This window comes from Triturus cristatus, chromosome 5_2 (assembly GCF_964204655.1).
Source record: "Triturus cristatus chromosome 5_2, aTriCri1.1, whole genome shotgun sequence".
Lineage (NCBI taxonomy): Eukaryota > Metazoa > Chordata > Amphibia > Caudata > Salamandridae > Triturus > Triturus cristatus.
This window is the reverse complement of record NC_140588.1, coordinates 203,320,286-203,337,399: the sequence shown is the minus strand read 5'-3', so window position 1 is coordinate 203,337,399 and position 17,114 is coordinate 203,320,286. Positions and strand designations below refer to the sequence as shown.

At 44.3% G+C, this 17,114-nt stretch overlaps 1 protein-coding gene across 1 annotated transcript in view; it reads left to right on the top strand.

Annotated features, from left to right (window-relative positions):
- The window catches only part of SCGN (secretagogin, EF-hand calcium binding protein), a 374,305-nt gene that overhangs the window by 338,962 nt on the left and 18,229 nt on the right, over positions 1 to 17,114 (top strand). The window contains exon 8 of the mRNA XM_085606992.1: positions 3,314 to 3,359. Within this exon, the coding sequence (XP_085463118.1) occupies positions 3,314 to 3,359 (46 nt within the window). The remainder of the gene's footprint in view (positions 1 to 3,313; positions 3,360 to 17,114) is intronic.

Sequence of the window (17,114 nt, the reverse complement as noted above, 5' to 3'; positions counted from 1 at the left end):
GCAGTGAGGGGGACAGGTGAGTGAAGTGTCACATGAGTGCAGGTTGAGTAGTGTACTTGTGTGACTGCAGGCTGAGGTACAGGGTGAACAGCGCAAGTGCATTGTGAGTTCAGAGTGATCACTGTGAGTGCAGGGTGAGCAGGTGAATGGTGTGAGTGCATGGTGATCAGTGTGAGTGCAGGGTAAGCGGGTGAATGGTTTTAGTGCATGGTGATCAGTGTGAGTGCATTGTGATCGCTGTGAGCACAGGAGCACAGGGTGAGCGTGAAAGTGAAGGGAGAGAAAGAGGAATGAGTTGTCTGAATGCAGGGTGCATTCCCAGACACATGAAGTAACTCAGCATGATATTGACGGCGGCGTAGTGTTTCAGATATAAGTTAAACTATTGCGGCATTAATTGGGGATCGAGTGTGAAGGAAATAAATAATGTGCTGATCCTGCAACAAACTTACAGTCCTATGGTTAGGGTTGCCAGCAGATTATTTTGATGGCCCAGTCGGTACAAAAATAAGCAGTTACCTAAAGCTGTATTTTCAGCACTTATCTGTGCCTACTTCGAACAGCAAATATAAATAGAAAGCACTTTTAATTGTGTTCTAGGGCTGCCTCAATGATCCATGACTGATAATTAAAGAGAACAAAGACAGAAAAGTCACATAACAAATGCATACGTACTATTTTATTTATAAGTCTATTTAGTGTCAAGACTAGGTCTTTGCAGAATCTTTAAACAAAACACAGCAGGCATTTTTCTTTTGGCAACTCTACTTTATATTCCTTTACATGAAATGTATTCTCACACTATGGCAGTGAATGTAAAATCCAAATGTAAGGAATAGGCACAGTGGGGACGCAGGGGGTACTGGAACCAGGAGAAAACACTAAGCCTCTGTAACCAGTTTACAAAGGCATGTAAATATGCAAATGGTCTTTAAAGACCTGTGAAAAACTCGGGTGTGCCCGGAGATAAGACTCCAGACACTGCCCAGCTGAGCCCCCAGCAGCTCAAGTTGCACTGCAGCAGCCCGGGCTGAGACACAGGACGGGGGAAGAGGGGGGCTGAAGCCCTTGGGCTTGGGCAGAAGTGTGACTGTGAAGGCCGACCCCCTTTGCATCGCTCCACGGCCCCCCTGGGGGTCGCGCCCCACAGTTTGAAGACCCCTGGTCTACACCAAGAATCGGACAACCAGCTGAGGTCAAAAGGGGAAGTCGTGAGTGGCAGGGCTGGACGCTGAAGAAAACCCAAGCTACAACAGGAGTGAGTCCTGACACAGCGACAGCAAGGGAAGAGGGGATTGCCCAGAAAGGAACTGGCAACGCACAGCGGGAGTCTGAGGGTAAGCCGCACAGCCTGCGCGAACCGAGTCTCATGCCTCATGTTCCTCAGCGCGTTCATCACTCCTTTGTCATCAAAGTTCCAACAGCCCAAGACGTCTAAAGTACGTGAATGCAAGTGCCTCCCCAGAGAACATGGAGGTACCTGGCCACTCCCTGCCTCAGGGGATCGACTCCAGACTAAACGCCTGCAACCATCAAGGCAAGTCATCACCTGCCGTTCTTCCGATTCACCACACAGCTGGCAACGCCACCATGACATTGTCCCACCGACAGGTCACTGGACACAGCAAGACAGCCTAAGAGAGACTTCAGGCGATCCAGAAATGATACAGTGAAGTTTCACCATGGACTCCCACCATGATCGTAACGCACCCAGTTAATGAACTATTGTTACACACCACAAACCATCATCCTGGTCAGCGGACGGAAGTTACGTGGGACTAAATGACATGCTTACATCAGCATGGTATGATTGCGCAGATGACATCTCCCTGCAAGAGTTCGTGTCCTGAACCAATCGGGTTAAATGATGAATACCTGCGGAGATCATCATGCCACAGTTGAAGTCACCGGTCTTTGTCTACCGTCTCCTGATGCCTGACCCGAGAAGCTGATGGACCCTGTGGGGTATATTCCATTGTTGTTTCTCCCTACAGGTTGGACTAGGGAGATTTTGTTTTTATTAACATTTTGGAGGAATGTTGTGTACTGTCTCTAGAGTTAGTAGCCACTACCCTATGGGAGTGGACACACTGGCACCCCCACATGCATCCCTCACAGGCGTCACGAGTGACGTGAGCCTGCTAATAAAATGGCACAAGTGCACATGCTCGTGGCCAGTTGAATAATGATAGCCACGGTGTCTGTGTCAGTTATTCATTAGCATGTGGGCCCAGGGCCCATGGCACCATATATGTCAGTGCTCCTGGAAGTGTTTGTATTTCTATGCTTCCTGAGAAACTCTAAGGGGATGCATACAAACACCTCAGATAGTTCAAGATATGGCAAGATACTTTTCTAGACATGCAGTCAATAAATATCCTTAACCCCTTGTGTGCCCCACCCTTTCCGCGCCGTGTGCCGGGCGTTGAATTAGCGGGCGGGGTTCATGACGAGATAGTCTCGTCATGGGCACAGCGCAACCGCGCTCCATGACGAGACTATCTCGTCATGGGCACTGAAGGGGTTAAAAATGCGAGCTCCCAAAGGAAGACATCAGACAAACAAACAAGTATGCTTGAAATGTGTGCAGCCCCGGGGAGTTGGGCAAAAAAAGTTTGACAAAAGCAGATGAAGAGGAGTACTTGGCCCATGGGCTACTGATAACAAAAACACATAAAGAACAACAGGAAATGGCATGCGACGACCAATAGAAACAGAGGAAACGTAAATGGCAAGCACACAAATTAATGAAAAGTGAGGGGGGATGTAAGCCCCTTTTAAGATTATTATTAAATGCAATAGATTTCCATTGTGCTGGCAAACCTAAAAAGGGGACTTACCTGCCATGGTGTAGTGCCCCCTAAAGGGATGAGTCAGCTCAAGCTAAATAGCCGCTTCTGTGCTGCCCGTACAAGGCAAGTGTTCAGTTAATCTAATGTCTTTGTGTAAGAGACAGAATGGATCAAGATACGCATTCAGTAAGAAACACCACCAATAACACAATGCAAGGTAACCTATCACATAACATACTGAAGAATAAAAAAAACGCCCTGATTAACTAATTAGATATAAAATTATTAAGAATTTACGGACATATGCAAACATAAAAATCTTGGTGAGTTGAGCACTGAAACTGCTACTTCTTTAAGAAAATGCAGCAGCATTTAGAGTTTGTGTGCTACATTTATACATTTCGGTTAATTGATGTAATGGGCATGAATTCTGCAAGTGTATTTATTATTTTCCGTTTTTGTGAAAATCAGTATATTTTTACTTGATAAATGTTATTATATGTATATTATTTCTCTTCCAGGATTCTCGCCCTTCAAGAAAACTTCCTTCTCCAATTTAAAATGGATGTAAGTAGTAAGCCAATTAAAATCCAACAAAGAAGATGCACACTAACCATGATTTATTGCCTTTTTAATTCAACATTTTTCACAGTGACGTTTCTAGAGGCATCAAAATATTTTGCTTCTGTATCAGTAACTGATGGACAATGATATTGAGGTATTCTAGCTGCAGTAGTAGTGCATATCGCCTAAGGGAAACAGGCACGTCGTGTATTCATGTAGTCAAGTTACAAAATAACAAACTATGCAGGTAAATCATGAGACTGCTTAGCAATGTTGTACTTGTGGTGCCAGTCAATTTATCATTCATGGTGGGCATTTTTGCTGTGACATTGCCCCAAACGACATGTGCAAGAATACCATTTTGAACCAGTCATTCAGTGCAAACAACAGTTCAAGACCGATGCAAAGTTGCCCAGTACAGGTGTAACTTTGCCCATCGCTGAATAAATATACTATACGGACAATTACTTCAAAACACTATTTGTATCTCCATAATCTAGTTTTGCAGCCATTCACAGGTGCAGAAAGGTGCTGTGTGCTTGTTTCTGGAAGAAATTAGGGTGTGTGTACTGTGCATACATTAACTCAGTAACTACACTACGCCCCCTCCCCCATTGAATGTTGTCTGGCCCCGGGGGATGGGGGAGGGAAGGGGCACTATGTGGCCCCCATTACATTTTGGCCAGGACCAGGGGACTGGGGGCCCCCAGGGCTGAAATCAGCTCAGGGAAGGGGACTGCAGAGCCCCCCTCCCCATTAACCCGTGACTGGACCCCAGGGGATGGGGTGCCTAGGGGTGTTCTGGGCCTGATGCTTATTTCACAGAAATTAAACTTCAAGAACGCACTTACAAATATAAGCATATCAGGTGCCCCATCTCCAATTCTGAAAAGGAAAAATGATTCTAACTCCAGGATTGGCGAAGGCGAAGCAAGTGTGTTTTCTTGGCAATTCCATATAGAAAGACAATCTGAAAAGCTTTGTGGAGGTGAATGCACCATTGAGCTATTGGAGTCAATCTGTAGTGACTGTTATGAATGGGTTCTTTCTTGTCCTTACAGGGTGGGAGCAGAAAACAAGGTCCACACTTTAAATTGTTACTAGTATTTAAATGTACAAATCACTTGGAAGCTTTGCCATTTTGCGCCACCCACCTTGGTAGTATCTAAAGATCTTCCTCCCTTCTGCCAGGATGATGGACAGCTTAACAATTGGCCCCCCAGTGTGTTTCCCACCGATTTTGGTGAGGGGTTGTTGATGCTGAGAAATATGAGGACATTTCCACCAAACAAAGAAGCACTTGCTTCATATGGTTAAGAAGAAAGACCTTTGTTTGGTGGAGATTTACCTCATTGTAGTATCGTTGTCTTCTCTATAGGAAAAGTTATGTTATCACATATTTCTGGACAAAGGCGTACCAGTAACAATCACATTGCCAATATGCACACAGTTTAACTGGTGACAATTCCTCATGCTCCAATACACAGCTGTAGTGTAGAATACGTCCTGGACATTTAACCAAGGAGGTAGCATTTAGTAATAAACCAGTAGGAAGTACTCCACTTGGGTAGATATTTTGTGTAAAACTGTGGAGTATTGTTGGGTTAAGTCACTGGTGCAGTTTCTTTGTGGCCCAGTTACTCACAGATAGACACCCACTCACACACTCAGGCACTCAAACACCCACTGCCAGACCCACTGAAACACCAATATACCTACTCACAGACCCACTCACAGACCTACTCAGACACTCTCACAAGCACTCATAGACACACTCAGACACTCATGCACCCACTCAGATGCACTCAGATACTCTCACACCCATTCACAAACTCACTCAGATGCTCATGCACCCACTCACAGAACCACCACTCACAGACCCACTCACTCATTCACCCACTCAGAAACCCACTGCGACACTCACACACTCACTCACAGACTCAAAGACTGACTCTCACACTCATGGAGGCACTCATAAACCCACTCTGATACCCACTCACAGATCAACTCACACACTCACTCACACACTCACTCTCAAAGGTTACAGGTCAATTAGCAAATACAATAAAAAACTTTAGAAATTCACTTAAAAACCAAAGGTTTCAGGGAGGCTATTGGTAGGAAATAACATTAAAATCATTGTAGAAATTCACCCAAAAAACAAAGGTTACAGGGATGGTATAGTTAGGAAAAAGAATTTACAAACCTTAGAAATTCACTGAAAAAAACAAATATTTCAGGAATGTTATAGTAAGGGTCTGATTTCCCTTGTATATAACCATTATAGTTACCTGCGCTAACATACGCCTCCACAATGCACTGCTTATGACCTAACATACTTCATCACTCATGACTTAGTCAGTGACATCACTGATGACATAATCCACAGAACCACTCACACCTCTATACAACCTCTCATACACCCACTCAAACACCCTCACAACTACTCACATATCTATTCACTGACCTTTACAAGTACTCACAGAATCACTCACTCCCCATAGAGCACTCACCCATCAAGCCACTCATAAAACCAGCCACTCACATAGACACACACTCACCTATACAGTTTCTCTCTCACACACACACAAGCACACACTTATTCACCTATACAGTCATTCACACACCCACTCACTCACCCATACAGCCTCTCAACACAGCCACCCACTCACCCATACAAGCACTCACAGACTCTCACAACCACTGACATACCTATTCACACATACATACAAGCACTCCCAGATCTGCTCACTCACCCATACAGCCATTCACATAGACACTCACTCTCTAATACAGCCATTCACATACAAACTTACTTGACCAAACACCCATTCAAACAGCCACTCACTTACCTCTATACCCACCTACATACTCATTCACTCACTCAAACAGCCAATCAAACACTCACCCGCACAGTCAATCAAACACCCACTCACCTACCTATACTGCACACTCACAGCCACTCACTCACTCATTTAACCACTGACATACCGACTCACAGACCCATACAGCCACTCACACACCCATACAGCCACTCACACAGCTACTCACTTACCCACACAGCTTCTCACATACCCAGTTATACACCCATACTGCCACTCACACACCCAATCACACACCACTCACACACTCATACAGCCACTCACACCTCCACTCACACCAACAAAACCACTCACAAATCCAATCACACACCCACAAATCCAATTGCATACCCATACAAACACACACAACCATAGAGCTAGTCAGAAACCTACTCACTCACCCATACAGCCTCACATGCTCCCACTCAAACACCCATACAGCCACTCAAACACCCACTTGCACACAATGATATAGACAGTCACACAGCCACTCAGATCACATATGTTAGAAATAGTACCACTCATTAGAAGTGCACATCGTATAGTACTCTAACTTTTTTATAGGTTAGTATATATGTTTAACACTCATAAACTCTTAAAAAACATATACACTCACCTGATGATGTCATCAGTGATGTTATCAGTAATGTAATTTTAGATATCTTCAGTGATATCACTGACCATGTCATGAGTGATGTAATATGTGAGGTCATAAGCAGTTTTTTTCCAGTTAAATATATATATGTGTATGTGTGTATGTGTATGTATATATACACACACATACAAATAAATATATTACCAAGTGGTGGTCGCCACTGGGTAATTATTGTTAGGTCAGCTGGTCCACAAAACTTTCCAAAAATGTGCTACTTTTAACTAGTTTGTGCATGGTAAGATTCATCAAGTGGGGGCCGAGAAAAAGGGGGAGTCCTAAAACGCAAAATCCCCATTCATTTTCCATAGACTTTTTAAAGAAGGGCTACAGCAAAAGCTGCTGAACGGAATTACCCCAAATTAGGCAGGAAGCTAGATCTTGGTCTGCTGATTGTTCTTTTGTGATTTGGTGTAAATCCGTTCAGTCGTTTGTTCAGTAATAGGGTTAAAAAATGTTTGTATATCTGGATGGGTGGCTCCGCGAGAAGCTCAAGAGACTCTCGTGGGAGTGCCAATATAAAAATGCAGCATTCTGTTTGGCCCAGGGAGCTTTTATTTCTCTTGAGCCAATTCAGACTCCCATGGCTGCCAGCAACAACAGAAAAATGTTGCAGGCTGCCATTACAGGACTCAGAGATTTATTCTTCTGTCCTGAAGTGTTAAATAAAAAAAATAATCTTAGAGGGCAGAGTAGGAATCCCTTGCCTTGTAGGCCTCATGGTGGGGGGGGACCTAGAGGGACCCAACTGCCAAAACCAAAACATAATCGGCAAATTTTGCCGCAACCCTGCGGGATTGAAAGAAAAAGTCAAAATGGCAACTGCAGACGCATGGGCTGTATCCAAAAAGGTGAGGGGGCGCATGACCCCCGAGTCATTATAGGCCCTGGGAAGCACACACTCGGGCCAAAATCACCAAAAACGGGGGAGGGGGCCACATGGTCCCCCCCTCAAGTCTTTCAAGGCCCTGAGAACAGCATCCCCAGGGCTGCTAAACCTTGTGAAAGGAAGGGGGGCCACACAACTCCCCCTCCCTGAGCCCTTCTATGGCCCTGGGGACCCCATGTCCCGGGGCCGGCTCAATACAGTGTCCCAGGAAGCCCACCCCCCATGACACAAACCTGTTATTCCTCCTGTCTGGCAGAAGGAGCATTTTTAATCTCCCAGATTGAAAATGATCCGCCAGCTGAGAGAATACTTTTGATCTGTTTTGCTGCCTGCACTGATGCTGATAGGGAAACAGATCAAGTGATTTCTCCCACTCACAGGAAGCAGTCGAAATAGCTGCTCCGTGCAAGTGGGTGCAATGCCTACTCAATGGGGCTGTGAGGGCCCTGGGCCTTCTCCCGCTGCCTTAATGAGTGGGGCTGAAACTGGCTCAGGGAGGGGGGCCATGCAGCCCCCTTCCCTTTAAGATAAGTAGTGGCCCTGAAGAATGGGGTCCCCAGTGCCTTGAGGTGCACGTGGCATGCTCTCCTCTTTGGTAAAAAACAATGGGGCCTGGGGGATGCTATACCCTGGGTGTAATGCAGCCTCGGAGAGGGGGCTTTGCAGCCGCCTCCCTTTTAACAAAAGATAGGTCCTGGGGAGGGACTTCCAGGGCCAAATAAGGCTTGAGGAGTGGGCCTTGCAGCCCCCTCCCCTTTAAAAAAAAAGGCTCTGAGGGATCAAGAAGCTCCCTATTTAGAAAGCTTAGGCCCCGGTGGTGCACTCCCCAGGGCCTATAATGGCTCAGGGAGGGGGACTCGCAGGCACACTCCCACTTTAAAAAAAGGCTTTGGGGGTTGGGTCTCCAGGGCCTAAAGAGGCTAGGAGAGGACGAGGTCACTCATCCCCCGTTCCGATTATAATATATGTGGTCCAGGGTGATGGGGTCCCCAGGAACATAATGGGCTCGACCAGGGGGGCCATGTGGCTCCCAATTTAAAAATAAATATGGCCCTGGGGGCTACAGTCATAGGGCCTAAAGAGGTTCTGGGAGGGGGGCTGCCTATATATGACCTTGTAGGATAGAGTCCCCCAGGGCAATGAAGCTTGGGGAGGGGGCATTGCACCACCAACCCTTAAAAGAAAACACACACCTTTATTTATGGTAATAAAATATTAAATTACATTAAACAATCCCTAGAAATTCACTAAAAAAGCAAAGGATAAAGTAGCGTTCTAGTTAGGTGAATATGAGAACATTTAAGATGTTATCAGAGAAGTCATAAATGATGTCATAGAACATGACATGAGTGATGTAATATGTGAGGTCATAAGCAGTGCATGGCAGGGTGCACGTTTTAGTCAGCTCTCCTAACTTTAACTGGTGACTTTGGTGTTTTTTTTAGTTCAAAACATTAATGTTCTCACTGACATATTCACCTAACCATAACGCTACTTAACCTTTGTTTTTTTCATTGAAAAGAAATATATATCTATGTATATATAGTGTGTGTGCCTTGTGTTCCTTTGCAACATCACACTGTAAATAAATAACTGGATTTGAGAACTTTTAATGTGTTGTGCACCCTGTAGGGAACCCTCAAGCTGCATTCCTACTGTTTCTGAACATTGATCGAAATTCATACAGTTAATGCTTTGCTAGCACTACTAGTGATCCTGTCCCTTGGGTTGTAGTTTGATCATTACAATTTATTTTAGTTTAAGAATGGTGTTTGGAAAATGGAGGATTATTGGTGCCCACAGAGAACACCTCCATACTCCACTTCCATTTTCCTTTTATTCTCTGCTTGAGCCTTTCCGACGAATGCAAATTGAAAGCTGTGCCTCGGCCTCTGTATGTAGGCAAAAACCTCAACATTGAATTCTGAAAAAAGTATGAACAATACGCTACCATAGTTGTCCAAAAGTTTCAACTATAAGAATGCACTTGACACTGATTCTCAGTAGGGATCTGCACAGGTGTGTGCATACCCTTCAATGTAGCAACCTTTGCTATTTTTTTGGTCCATGACCTTTCTCAATATGGTGGTCCAGTAACCAGCTGACTTGTCATTTAACCAGATCCAGACACCCTTGTGGTCTATTGTAATACCTGGCTTTTGGGGCTTGGACCTTATGTTAAGTTTAGGGTGCACCAGCTCTTGTTCATAAAAACACTCACAGAAAGTGTGACATGCTATCCCATTGTGTCCCAAAGAACCTTGGGTAGACATTCATAACTTTATTACAATTATGATAATTGTGTTGTACTCTGCCAAGCTGGCCATACACCATGTCCATTTAGTTAGGCCTTGACTGTTTGGCCAAAGTCAAGAAAGTTCAGAAAAGTCTACCTTCTGCTGCAGATCTGGTTTTTGGTGCAGTGATTGCTAATGCCCACAGCCTTCTCTCTTTTGGAACACTTGGATGAACCTATATCTACATGCCCCTAAGACCAATCCAGACATCTATCTTGTATTAATACTACTTTCTTCCTTCACACAGTGCTCAAAATGTGGTCTCTCTCACTAGGGTCCTTCAAAGTCATTATAGTCCTGACTGTTGTACCTAACATCCCTAACTTCCAGTTTATAACTCAAAGGGGCATATGTACAAGCCGCATCTCCACATGAACGTCACTTGAGTGATGTCCCTGTGATGATATGTGCTTCACCTTATTTACAAGGCATGCTTAACGCTGCCTTTTAAATAAGGCACCCTTTCATGCTGCACTTAGCATTAAAGGGGAGGGCAATAGGTGTTGCAATGGGCGTTCCACCGCAACACCCATTGATTTTTATGCTGCCCCCTTTTTACAAGGGCGGCGTAAATAGGAGGCAGCGCTAAAATTAAGACCAAGGAAAACCTGGTTTTAAACAGGCAAAATGAGGAGAAATGCTTTATTTCTCTTCATTTTTGCTGTTTCCATGTGTGCAGCGCTGTGCAGCACACATAGAAACAGTAAAAGACTATTGATTGTTTATGTGAAGGAAGGTGCCCCTTCCTGCACATAAACAATCTTTTTTTTTAAAATGACATTTTGTAACTTCTATGTGTGCTGCATTAAGCAGCACCAATAGAAGTGAAAAACGCAATTTAAAGAATATATGTATTTGCTGGAACGGACACCTTCCTGCACATAAAAAATCTTCCCCTCAACGCAGAGACCCTTGCACTAAGGTGCAAGGATGCCTGCGTTGGCACTAGGCTTCTAAATTTAGCGCCAGCACAGGGGGAAACGCAGGGACTGCACCATATTCTTGTAAATATGGTTAAGACCTGCATTTCAGAAGTGGCGGAGCGTGGTGTTAAGCCAAGTAGGCTAACGCCACGCTCCGCCACTTCATTGTAAATGTGCCCCTGAATGTTTTATGTCAACAGTGAATGGGCTCTGGTATTTCTTTTAAATCTAGTTGATCAGCAGACATTCCTTTGCTCCAGCCAATGCCTTTAAATGTACAGTTAACTGACTTTAGCCTTCATGCTGTTTCCAACCTTTATTATCTCTTGTATCTACAGCACTACACACTGAAGTGGTGTTGAAATTCAAGATATTCACATTAAAAGAATGTGCCATTTCCAGGACTTTTCTGTGGCTTCCACCTCCCAGACTCTCCACAGCCTTTATTTACTTTGTGGCACTCATGAAGACTAATCTAGGTGCATGCTCATTGAGACTGAGTTTTGGTATTAGGTTCCTCGCACCCTTCTATTTTATCCTTTGTTTGGTGACCTCCATTAAGACAATAATTGACCACTATGTAAAAGAGCCTCTTGGTCATTTCACCACCTTGAATCAATGCCAGAATTCACTGCCATCTCCTTCTCCTCATCCTGACTTTTTCCAGTGCTCAGAGTATCACAGTCCACCAAAGTTTACTCCTCAAACCATAGCATCAGGTGCTTCAAGAGGGGAAGCACAAAATCTCTTCTCCATCCATTTACTTCAGAAAAAGTCTTCTTTTGATAAATCCTCTCTCACTTGCATCTCTGCTGCTAGTGATTAAGCATTGTTGCCCCCCATTCAGCAGTAGATAGTCCTTGTTTCAGGCCAACGCCCCATTTCCTTTGTTGTTCACTCTAGCTTATGTCCTATCCAGAGCTCCCGTAATACCCTGCCCAGTTGACGACAACAGTTATCATAACTTTGTCTTGGGTAGGCCAAAGGAGGTAGGTCATAGCACCATACTCCATGTGTAGTGGGTTACCATGCTCACCGTATTCGCAAGTGCTGCCCACCCCTTTGCCTTACAAGCATCTGCTTGCCTTGAAGGATCATTTTCGGCTATATGGAGGGATAAAACCATGTTTGGTAGCTTTGTGAGAGGAATTAGTTACTTACCTTCAGGAATGATCTTTAGGTAGATACTCTATTTATATGCAGATTTCCCATCTTTTGAAACCTCTCAGGAATCAATCTGGCACCAGTAAATTGTCCATTGCTCATACGTGCCAGTAGCTGGCACCTATGCAATCAGCTGTTACTCAGTCCACCACCGGACATGGCAATATGGTGTCATATATATAGTTGCCACCCCAGTTGACTGATGTCGGTGGTCCTTTTTTTAAATGGCCTTGCGAGGGGTATAAGACTCCAGGTCAAATGCAGGTTCTAATTAACTCACACTTAATGAAAAGCCTGAGCAGGTCCTTTCTCGCATAGACAAAGGGTGATAGCCAGATCTCTGACACTACTTATACCAGAAGCTCCCTTCTGAAGATTCAGAGAGCAGGAACCAGTTTGCTGTGTCAGTTAGGGGCAGAGTTACAGACTCTGAAAGAGCTGCGACTAATGAAAGCTTGATTTTGCTATCTTGGAAAATCCAAGGATGCTGCACAAGGGGATTACGGAGATACCCACACTTCTAGAACTCTCTGTCTACATTTTTAAAGGCCTCCACAAGGCGGGGAATTGTAGAAGAAAATGCAATTACAGTGGAAGGAAGACCAGCCAGATCGCTGGAAAGCCCGTGTCTGGAAGGGACCCCAGCCCAGTACTTCTAAGGATCATTGTCTCTAGGGCCAGTGGCAATGGTTTGCCCACCTCTTGAAGGGGACAGTAGAATGTGGATTTGCTGAGGATCATGAAGGAGAGGGGGCCTATTGACTTCTGTGGCCAGCCTGTGATGCATTCCTCTGGATGGAGAACCCCAGATTATTGTTGGAAACAGTTATCCTGAAAATGCCCAGTAGTCTGTGGGGCTTGGGGAGTGCAGGCAAATAGCGTAACATAACTTGAGGACCATGGGGTGCTTCTAAAGGAAGACCCAGGGCTATGGAGATTACCAGGAGCCCAGTCAAGAGAACAATAGGCAGATGAGTTCTGGATCTGGGGAACAAAAATACATCTGCCTCACCTTGGCAGCCTTACAGCTGTCTCGCCTGCTGCCATGTGAGTCTGTGCAAAAAGGGTGGAGAGCTAGCAGGATTTGCAAGGGATGTGGATTTACCTTGTGGTCCCCAGTGTGTGGATCGCGGTGCCAAACTTGAAACAGTGACACCCACTGGTCAAAAAAAGAAGCACACAATCAGGTCTTTTGTAGATAAAGAGAAAACGTGCACCAGTGCGTGCATCTGAAAAACAAAAAGAATACAATTATTGACCTGCAGGGCTGCTTCAGAAGTTTACCCAAAGGTGAAAAAGTCACCTCATAAGCCCCCCAAATATTTGACTGTATGATATATTGCCCTTTGTTCTTAGGTCCTGTAGTTGTTTCGCGATACTGTAAAAGGTAAAAGAAAAATTCTGACATCACCTGGCCTTTGTAACATTTGGTAGCAAATCATTGTATATATGGTTTTCAGTCACAAAAAGGTGGCAATATGCTGAAAGGATATGAGTATTGATTTTCATTGTGTTTGGTTCTCTATTTTGTGTGTCATTATTGTAGTGATACCCTCACAGAGCCAGTAGATCAACTTTTAACTAATACATCCTTCATGCTCTGTTTAGATCAAAGGTGTGGATATTGTGATTTTAGAGTTCAGTTATAGGTATCTCCAGCTTAAGCGGTCAAGCATATATTTAGGGAGTCACATGATCTTTGGGACCTTTCTTTAGTGTTCATCCCCAGTTGATTGTGAGGCCTAGACTGGGTAGCCAGACCTCTGTTTGATATTTCCTTTGCCCTCACTGTTGTCTAGCACTTGCGCTTAGCAGAGCCTGTGGCCATGCCCCCTCACACCCCCTAACTCACCACTGGATGTTGGCCTACAAAGCCGTCCCACAAGCATGTCCGTAACGCTGGCACACTAAAGGTGCTCCAAAGTCAAGCCTGTCTGCACCCGTCCGTGCTCTGACTGCACTCAGCGCCAGCTACCCTGCCGGTTTGGATCCAGATCTACCAAAATTGTTGACCAATATTAACTATTCGAGCAACCTACTTTTGAGTCTTAAACCATGAGATAAGAGCTGCGCTGGTCCATGTTCTGACCCACAGGCTGCTGACAGTCAATTTCACTGCTCCCAGTGGGAATTTACTTTTTAAACCTCCCAGTTAATACCTTCAAAACCCATACCCTGACACCCCAAGCGCACGGCACACCAAGCTTTAGAGCCTCCGGTGCGCTCATCAATGCAAGCCTGTCGCTAATTCCTAGAGACTCACAAACTTGACTTGACCCTCATCACTGAAATGTGGGCCACTGCCTCATCGGAGCCAGATCTATTCCTGGACCCTACCAACAAGATACAAAATCCAAAGAATAGACAGAGTAGGAAAAAAGGTTGGGGCATAGCGATAGTTCTTAGAACTAGCTTAAAATCTTATCTTGAAGCTCTCCTTGGAGCCACAGATTGAGAGGCACTGGCTTTCAAGATCGAACTCAATAGTTACTATTCCATCAATGGAATACTACTCTATCACTCCAGGGGCCTAAAGTTTCTTTTATTGACAACATTGGCCACCTTTTAGAATGCAAGGCCAATTTCTCGATCCTAGGGGACTTCAATTTTCATTTGGAGAACCCTATGGATCCAGATACTAAGGCTCTCCTAGATGATTAGTGTCTGTCTAATTCAGATAGTAAAGGGCCCTACTCATAAAGCAGGGCACTGTCTGGACATGATTATTTCTGAAAAAACTAACTGAGAATGGATTAACTCTCTCCCATTAACTTGGTCCGACCACAAAGCCATTATGTTCGAAATTATAGGACTACATTAACTTCCCTCCAAGATTCCTTAGAAAAGGGCGTTCAATCGCCCTTGGAATAAGATAAAGGCTGATCAACTCAAGGCTCTACTTAATCAGTCGTTACCCAAGATCCCCCTAAATCTTGATCTAGTGGTTTCCAAATACCATTCTTGGCTAGAGTCAGCAACAGTGCAATTAGCTCCACTGAATAATCATCGGCATTCCAGGACTCTCCCACCTAAACCTTGGTTCAACAATGCACTAAAATCCCAGAAACAAACCTGTCCGAGACTCAAAAGAAAATAGAGATTATATTATAACATGTATGACATAATTGAATACAAAGCCTCAATTCACACCTACAAAAAGTTAATCTTGAAAGAAAAAACCTCCTATTACACAGAAAGAATCAAAGCTGAGAACGGTTGCTCTAAAGAATTATTTGCCACAGTGAAAAAACTTACAGAAACAGAAAAAACAATAATAAGTCAACAATTCTGCAACTCCCTGGCCACTTCCTTTCAGGACAAGGTAAAGTCTGTATACAATATCTTCTTGCTTTTGGATAAGCAGTCTGTCCAAGCACCCATTCAACAGTAAAAAGTACAATATGGTCTACCCCCACACAAAAACCCTGCAACTCAACTACCCCTTTGACCTTCATGACATTGACTTAAGATCAGACTCTTAATATACTAACCAGTCAAATCCAGATCCACATGGGGCCCATGTCCACCCAGAATTATACACGTCTCCCGAAATTACAGCTACCTACCTTACTCCGCTTTTTAACAGGATGTTCACCCTTGGACTCTTCCCAAATGAGTGGAAGAAGGCCTCAATACTTCCTCTCTTAAAAAAGCCAAATTTGGACCTCAGTAATCCTCTCAGTTATAGAACAATCTCAAGATTCCCTTTTCCATCCAAGGTAGTAGAGAAAGCCGTATGGCTGACTACGTTTATTATGAAAAATTCTATCCTTGACTCATCCCAATTTGACTTCCGGGCACATACCAGCACAGAGTTAGCTTTGATCACCAACAATGAGGAGCTCAGACAAACACTGAACAATGGAGGCAGCGCTGCCTTGATCTTATTGGATCTATTGGCCGCCTTCTACACAGTCAGCCATAAACGTCTTGTTGACCGTTTAGCCTCACTCAGGATCAGAGAAAAAGCATTATCTTTACTAGCTTCCTTCCTCACTAAGCAAACTCAGTCTGTTGACTGGGTGATCATGTTTCTCCCTCCTTTCCATTTCCGTGTGAAGTTCCCAGGGATCATCGTTAAGCCCCACCCTGTTCAACCATTATGTTACCCCATTGGCTGAACTTATAAAAATGTATGGATTTGCTCTAGTGTCATATGCTGATGACACAGAAATAATCGTCTCAGTAACTAATTCATCAAACTCTACAGCTGTCTGTTTCCATGACTGCATGTGTCACATCGGCAACTAGATGCTAGATAGTCGCTTAAAGCTCAACTCAGCAAAAACCGAGGTATTTCTATTTGTCAACAATACCTCACTCTGGACAGCCAACTGGTGGCCCTCCCAACTCGGCCCCCTTCCAACTCCAATAAATAAAGCAAAAAACTTACGCGTGATACTCAATACCAAACTCTAGTTTGAAGGACAGATTAATCACATTACTTCTTCCTGCTTTTTCATCCTTAAAGTCTTAAGGAAGATTCTCCCCTTTATTCACCCTGATCTGCAAAAAACAGTAGTTGCTGCACTTATATCTTCTAGACTTGACCATTGCAATGCTCTTTTCACCAGCACACAAAAGCGCTGCATTAGCAAGTTACAGATATTACAAAACTCAGCAGCTCGACTACTACTTCTGGGTATCTCGAAATATGAGTTGGCTTCTCAAGCCCTAGTGCAATTGCATTGTCTGCCAATAGCAAAACACATTCAGTTTAAGCCCTTATGCATAGCCTTCAAGTCCCTGCAAGGCCTTGACCCTGAGCAGCTATCACAACACCTTAAGCCCTGCATTCCTGCAAGATCCCTTAGATCAGCGACCAATGGAAATCCTATTGTTCCTAGATTTAAAAAAGTGAGATGGGGTGGTAGGAGTTTTGCCACCACAACTGCCAGACTCTGGAACTCCATCCCATTAACAGTGAAGAAGGAATCCAATGTTTTAAGATTCAGGAAGGGCCTGAAAACTA